Source organism: Strix uralensis, chromosome 6, assembly GCF_047716275.1.
Source record: "Strix uralensis isolate ZFMK-TIS-50842 chromosome 6, bStrUra1, whole genome shotgun sequence".
Taxonomy (NCBI): Eukaryota; Metazoa; Chordata; class Aves; order Strigiformes; family Strigidae; genus Strix; species Strix uralensis.
This window is the reverse complement of record NC_133977.1, coordinates 37,975,115-37,983,077: the sequence shown is the minus strand read 5'-3', so window position 1 is coordinate 37,983,077 and position 7,963 is coordinate 37,975,115. Positions and strand designations below refer to the sequence as shown.

At 36.8% G+C, this 7,963-nt stretch overlaps 1 protein-coding gene across 4 annotated transcripts in view; it reads right to left on the bottom strand.

Moving 5' to 3' along the window:
* Positions 1 to 2,184: 2,184 nt before the first annotated feature.
* Positions 2,185 to 7,963, bottom strand: part of ACMSD (aminocarboxymuconate semialdehyde decarboxylase) — a 51,969-nt gene continuing 46,190 nt past the window's right edge. For 3 of the 4 annotated variants that reach the window (XM_074873717.1, XM_074873718.1, XM_074873716.1), the window contains 2 exons: positions 4,316 to 4,414; positions 3,311 to 4,093 (listed from right to left, as the gene is read on the bottom strand). In XM_074873717.1, the coding sequence (XP_074729818.1) occupies positions 4,031 to 4,093; positions 4,316 to 4,414 (162 nt within the window). In that variant the 3' untranslated portion in view covers positions 3,311 to 4,030. Of the gene's footprint in view, positions 2,938 to 3,310; positions 4,094 to 4,315; positions 4,415 to 7,963 lie in introns of those variants that run through there. The other variant, XM_074873719.1, reaches the window with a different exon arrangement.

Here is a 7,963-nt window from a genome sequence, read left to right as displayed (position 1 = left end):
CCTCTTGCCCTTCTCAAAACTGCCTTGTTTCGGTAGAGACTCATAGGGCGTTTCAACCTCAGTTATTTCAAGTGATCCCATTTATTGCCTCCGGCATAGCGCACAGCGGCACGAACAGGGGGGCAGAAGCTGTCGTATGCAGGTGGGAGTATGCAGCCAGGGTGGAAGAAAATAACTTAAGGAGCTTTGAAAGATTAAAGAGTTACTCCTCCTGAAGATGCAGGCTATGCTGTGTGGTCTAGTTGTGAAATTGTCTAATGGTTCTTACAATTTAGCACCCCCTTCCTCCTTAAAACTGAGTGAATCTCAGTCTCCCAGCATGAATGCCACTGGTTATGTGACATCCGTTGACTTCTAGTGTTTCAGAAAAAATTGAAGTTCTATTCCCAAAAGAGTGAACCTTAAGTATCATCTGTAGGGGACAGCCATGGAGTTAGGATGACAAGCTAGAGGCAGGCCTGTGGCGCTTGGCTGGGAGGGGGCCTCACATTGCCTGCATGCCATGTGCTACGCAGAAAGCACGATCCTCCCACGCTCAGCTGCCTTTCTGGTCCTTGCGGGTTTGGAAGGGGTTGTACAAGGGCGCTGGAATAAAAGAACATCTGTTTTAAGGGCTAAAATACTTGGAAATGCTAACTGTGTTGGAAAGAGTAAAGAACAGGGAATAGAGGGTGCGGAGAGATGGCGGAAAGGTCCTTAGTTCATCTGAAGTCACTCATTCTGCAAGAAAAATGTCAAGATTGTGCAGGGCATGTGCCTGTAATTCCCTGGTACTGGTAGTAGAAAACATCTAGGCAAAGCATTCTTAAGTGGCAGGAATACTTACGAATCACACAGCAATTCCTGCATCTCAAGTGCATGGTGTATATGATAATCACACCTATGTAAGCAATAACAAACTTCCAGAGGTACTATTTCTCAGGAATTCAGTGCTAGAAAGGCAGAATCAAAGCTGTCTGGTGATACTTTGTGTCCTCCCAGATTAACAGCCCCAGCAAGTCAATGACTCTCCAACGCAGGGAGAAGATGCGTATGCTCACAACTGTATCGACAGGGGCTTGTCCGAACCTCTCCCGTGTTACACTTCAGCTAACTTTAAGAACTAAGATCACTTTCTAAACATCTGGCCCATTCCTATTTCACTCTTAAATGATAATATACTAGCAAACGTTACTTTTACATGGCTGTTGTTAAGCCTCAACTCATCCCCAGGTGAACTCAGGTGCCCAAGTAGTGACAGCCTACGCAGTAACATGCTGGAATGAAACAGCCGAACCTCTGTCTCTCACTGCTTTGGGGTAAAGAAACGCAGCATTCTACCTTCCCTTCAGGCAAATACATAGCCCTCCTAAATTTCCTTACGTCTCAAGCACTCAGCAACTCCATTTAAATCTATTTTAACACCCACTATAATGCAGCTTGCAGATAGTTCTCACTGGGCACTCATGTGCACAGGAGAGAAAACTCAACTGCTTTACATATTCAGTTACAGATTTTCAGCAGTAGCTTGAGATTACTGGATTCAGGGTTCAAATGGTACGAAGGTACTTGTCTTTACTTAAGTTCTGGTCATCATGGATCAAAATGAGAGCTCCAAGTGTTCTTCTTGTGTTTAGCATATGTCACTAGCACTCTACAGCAGTTTGGTTCACCTAAAATTACTAATTACAACTAGTTCTTTTACAACTTCAGTGCATTTTCTACAAGCACTTAGAATTTTCTAACTGGACCCAACAATACTAATGAGATGCACAGACATATAATGCAGCATGGACAGACAGACATGCATTACTTGCCTTATCTTCCCAATTGTAAATCATCATTCAAATTTTGCACGTGCAGAGGAAATTTAACTATGAAGACTTCTGTTGTAATTAGGAGCTGATCTTTGCCTTCATATTTTTTGTCTTTAACAATCTCGAAGTGTAATGTTTTACCTCATTGGTAAATCACTGTGTAAAACTCATGGAGTTTGGGTGTTCAACTTACATTTTTTATTCCTTCAATAATTGGTGGAAGAGTATTAAGAATGTTCTCATCTGATTGTGTGATTAGAATTTTATATTAGCTTTGTTAATGAAAAAAAAGATGATGTAGGAAAAATTATATGTATCCCTGTCTTAAAGATCTTAACACATCAAGAATAAGTAGAATATCATTAAATAATGACAGTACATAATGAGTATGATTCATGCAGGGTATGCACATTAATTAATTGCCATGCAGAGTGCTGCAATCACCCATTCAGTCACAGGTTAAGGTAATTAAATACCATTCTTGCTATTGAAGAAGTTCCAGGCCTTGGTCCCCAAAGATGCAATATTGCATTCTCACTAACTTGACTGGTGTCATTTGTAAAAAAACCTGAAGAATTAATCCAATTAAAATGTATTGAAGGAATCACAATGTATTTTCCTTTTAAATCCATTTAAACATCTGTGAAGATCAAATATGCTGAAGGAAAAGAATATTATATCAGAACGAAGTTGCCTGCCTTCTGCTTTGAAATTTAATTAAAACAATCTGGTTGAAAAATTATGCATTTAAGTAACTCAATGCTTGTGTGTAGATATTTAAATAAAAAAGGTCAACAGAAGTCTTGCGAACCTGAGGACGATAAATATTGTTAAAGCTATTTTATCTAGGTCCTCTTTTCCTCTTACATGAAAACCTAGTATTCCTGGGGCCTAAACCTGTGAGCTGATGTCTACTTCAGTTTCTGATGTCCAGCAGTCTTCTATGGAATATATTTGGAGAGCAATAGAGTACAGATCCAAATGCAATAGCTAGGAAAACATATAATTAACCTGCACAAACCATGTTTTGTTTTGGTTTGGTTTTTTTTGACACTGTAAAGAAGGACAAAGCCTTGTTTGTGGTCCAACAGAGGCTGGTATCAGCAGGAACTGATGCTGTTCAAAATCCTTCAGGTTCAGCCTGTGACAAAATGACAGTTATGGACACAGCTACAGAAACAAATTCTGTCTAATACTATTTTTCCTGGAGTGTTCTAAGACTGAAGAGAAGCATGGTGAAACCACACGTAGCAAATGATCCCATGGGAATGGAGACTGTAAGCACTCATCAGTATTTTTCAGACTAGTACAAAATCCTTCCAGGAGGAGGATGCCTGTGCATCAGACACCGGATAATCAGGATAAACCTATTTCAGTCAATAGTCTATAAAGTAAACCATCTTTCCATTCCTATAGAAGGACTCAAAGCAGATAGAGCATTCACATTTCAACACTTAAAGTATCCAACCTTAATTTTAGGAAGTATTTTTACGGAACAGAACATTAAACCGTACTGTTGCTAAACACTAGCTTTTATTTTGACAGTGACAATAATGCACAAAGTATTACCCACACAAATACATTATTTCTCCACCTACAACCATATTGTCCAAATTGTTTCTGATTAATAAGTTGCCAGTGGTGTAGGCGGCAGCTAAAACGTACAAGTCTCCACACAGACCCTTTTCATCCTATCACAACATTTACAAAGCATCAGTGCATGTGCTCGCCGTGCTGAGCTGAAGTGTGGTATGCTGCAATTTCAATCAGTGGATAAAGGCAAATGTTGCCCTTTATTGGGCATCAACAAAATTCTGTTTAAATTCTGGTTTAAGATTCTTTTAAATTCTGTTTATTGGGCATATTAAAGACTGAAATGTAATGGATACAGGTCATAATTTTCTCAGTTCTTTCTTCCCAGGAATCAAGTCCTAATAACATGACATTGATTACTCCTTCAGCGATTCTTATCACAACTGCAAAAGATGAAATCTTTCCTTTTTTTATGAAAGCAGGGATTTCAGAATTTTTTAAAGACAATTTAAATCCTCAAATGCACAGAAATACCTGTGCATACTCATTTCCAGTACCCTTGCTTTTGTTTTGGAAATAACAGTAGACTGTAATATACCTGTAAAATTTATTTTTCATCTGTGTAATTGCACATGGAAATAGAAATATCCCTAAGGATTCAGCATTATTTCTGAAGTTTTGTCTCTTTAATATCTTCATAATTATTCAAATTGTTTTCTGCTAAGACCCAGAAATTCCAGAGCATTTCCACCCTTGAGTTTATCCTGTAAAAACAACACACATATGTAAGTTTGTGTGTGCTTAACTCATATTTTACTCAAATGTTTTTAATGGCCCCTTAAAATGAACTGCTGCAAAGAGATCGAAGGGCCTCTTCCAGTCTTTGCAGAAATCAATGTACTACACTGATTTTTCAGTGGTTTATCTCAGGTCTAAAACCAGAGGCTTAAAAAGGAGGGAAAAAACCCCAAATATAAAGATCATACCTTCAGTTTATTGTCAAAATCTTCCATTGAATCAATCAATTTTCCAGGTTCCAGTTCCCCCAGTGGAAAAGGGTAATCTGTCCCCAAAATAACTTTGTTCTGGTAATAATAAAAACAAAGTTATACATTTTGTAGTAATATTAAACAATATAGTTGCACGTGCTTTCAGGAATTTATAATAAACCACAGGAAATCACATGTATATATTGGAATAATTAATTACGAAAGTGACTATGAAGATCATCTTTGGGTTCCAACTTTCAATAGGAAAAAAACAAAGCTTGAAAACAATGACTCAGGAGTTTATTGTGTGAATTTAAGTTTGAAAAAAGTACAGGTTTTTTCTTAATCGTTTTTGTGGTGTCTAACTAAAGTTTGGTGTATTTTTATTCTGACACACAGAAAGTTCAAAATGCAAATCCCAGGCCCCTGGGAATAAGTGTATGTTGCTCAGGTGAATACAACACAAATGGTAATTTCTTACTCAGACTGATTTTCTGTACTGTGGTGCTGGTTTGAACTGTAACAAAAAGGCATCTATTGTTCTCCTACACTACTCATACTGCTTCTGCAAGTAGGTTGCCTAAAACGCAGTGATTAATCTTGGTTAAGTGTTGCCATAATTAAATGGCCAATAAAGGATACACAGAATTCTTCCTTCTGTTTTTGACTTACTTTTTGGTTATTTTTCATGCTCATTGCATGCTCTGCACTGCCGTTGTAGTCCAAAATGAGAGTTTTTGACAGATTTCATTGAGAATCTCAGGAAGTTCTCCACCAAACCCAGAAAAGATGCTTGGATTTGCATCCTTGAATTTGAAATTGTTGACTACACACACACAGACACGCAAACTTAAAATTATATATGTGTGAGAAGAACGTGTAATAAAAATTAAAAACCAATCAAAATTATCTTTTGTGTGATACTTTAAAAGCTGTAATAATTGCAATGTGATACTACTTAAAGCACGATACAATATAGAATTACCACAAACACATAAATAAAAAAAAAGTATTTAATTTAATTTAACTAGTATTCAGCTTCAGATAACAGAACTGAAATCTCATTTACAAAATTTCATATATTTTTGGAAGTCTGTAATTTTTTTAAAATGTCATTGCCTTTAACTGGGATTGGATATTAGCTGTGCGTTTGAAACATGTATCTGAGAATATGAGTGACATGATATGATTTGTTTCTGAAAGCAAGTCAGTGAAAAGAAAATTCAATAAAAATCTGTATGCATCATTCCTGTTATCAGAGATGAAAAGAAATAGGCAGATCCTCAATAGGTCCACATTGTTATAGGTTCATTTTCCACACTGGAATGATATTTCCCCATTTTATCTGCCTTGGAGAGTGCATACCACCAACTCTCTTGATTTTATCAAAACTCTATTTTCCTTTAAGCTTCATCTCCTGGAGACATGAATATTTGAAAACCACAGTTTTCATTAAAAATACATGTTTTTAAATGTCTCATGAATTTGGAGTCAAGCTCATGGTTTTGGGGCACTTGTTATAATATTTGAACTCAGTTACCAATACTGAAATAGGATGAAGAGAACATAATTCAGTTATTCTATGAAATGATTCGTTCTTATTTGTCAAATGCTGCTTTATTTTTATTTTTTTACCTCCAGTAGATGTCACCGGAGAGTCTCTGAAAGAACCTATACAAAACCTTATAGGAAATCCAAACAGAAGATACACATTCTATTGTTCTGTCCTATGTTGTTGTATTATAATTTATTATAGAAGTCTTGCCATAATATTAGAATAGGGAAATTTATACCCTCCGTATGCTAAATCAAGTTCTGAGTGTAGATTAATCAAAATATATTTGGATGTGTGTACTTTTAGGCAGCTAAATACATTCTTTTATTTATAATATTCAATCTGATACCAAGCCATTTTCTTCAGATATAAAAAACAAATGTATGACATGTACAAAAAAACCCCAAACCAATCAACATGCTAAGTTTATATGAGAAAATGCATTTCTAAGCAAAGGAGAAGGAAACCCAGTAGTTGCCCAGCTGTTTATTAGTCAAGGTTAAGTAAGCCAGGAAGGTTTGTACATTCTTGTTTACATCTCCTGTATACCAAAGCAGAAAGAAATCCTACACCCCCACTGGAATAATATATATATTATTTCAAATATATCTTTCTTTTCCTCTAATTTAAAGTGTTTCACAGCTAATCATGTGATATATTTGTTAGCAGTAAAACGAAGAGCTGTAAATTAGGAAGCAAAATTTAGAAGCAGCATTATTGCTCTGCTACTAGTGATAATAAGCTATTCATTTAAACTCTCTGAGCTTCAGTTTTGTACCCATCTATAAAAAGGGGATTGCAATAGCTGTCTTTAGCAACCAGCCTCAGAGAAGTCCTGTGAAGTCTCTGCAGATAAATAATACTCCTAGTGTAACACATGTATTATTATATTATTCCAAAGTATATCAACAAAGTCAGTTTTCCCTAGAGGACTTATAGTTAGTTAGTGCATCTCTCCTTTTAGAAAGGTAAATATGGCTAATGATTAACCTCAGTGAACCCTTCTACTCAACAGAACTTTTTTCACCATAATAGGGACCTGGATCTTAAAATGAATCTCAAAGAGCATCAAGCATGAGTTTGTCCTCTTTTATTAGTAAAAGTTGTATTTGCCTTGAATCTCACCTTCTTTCCTACTGTCAGGATGCATCTCAAAACAAGGCCAGATTGCTATAGCCAGTTCAGCTCCAACTTCTGGCCAGAGGGTGATGGGGGGGATGAGGGGGCTGTAGGAGAACATCGCCACCCTTGGGGGATGGCTCCTGGGGAATCACCACGGGGAAGTTTTTGCAGAGATATACTGAATCATTTAATCCCCTGTCAGCCCAGTTCTTCACTTTTTATAGCCAGCATCACTAGGGATTTTGTGTTTATTTATATTCACTTCATGCTACCTCATCATGAGGGGAGCAAAGGACTCCGAATTTTATAAGACTGCAAAACTGCTGTTCTCAGAAACGTGTATTTCTGCTTCCTTTAACTGGGATAGGCTCCGATTAACCTGCACCCAAAATTAAGGGATGAAGTTAAATGTACATGACTCATCACAGCTGTCACTGGATTTTAATATTCATAAGCTCAAAGCCAACACATTACATTCTGATGCCAGGTCATGGCTGTTCCCTCAGGACCTGAAGCCATGCCTAAGCACATCTTTACACACACTGATGCCCTTCCTGCACGGCTCTTAGCAATACTCTAGAGAGCTGTCCTATTTCAAACCTTCGGCTTATAAAGTTTCAGTGTCATCCTCAAGACCCAATCACATTGTTTTTAGCCCAGCATTTATTCATTTTATATGTATTATTCTGCCAACACATGACTGCACTGAAAACACTGAGGTATTTGGTGGTTCTTTAAGCATTTGACTCATGGAATGGTATTTTGTGAGAATATCAAATTTCAATAGAAAAAAAGGGAACTTTTTAATCTTCCTGGTTATAAAGTTTGAAAATATGATGTGAATGGTTTTTTTCAAGGACAAGATGCCTTTGGCTGGGAAAAAGAGGAAGAAAATTTAATTTTTTTTCAAGTTCTGTTAAAAGTATTTAAGTTTTGGGGATCTGACTCATGACTTTTCAGCACTGGGG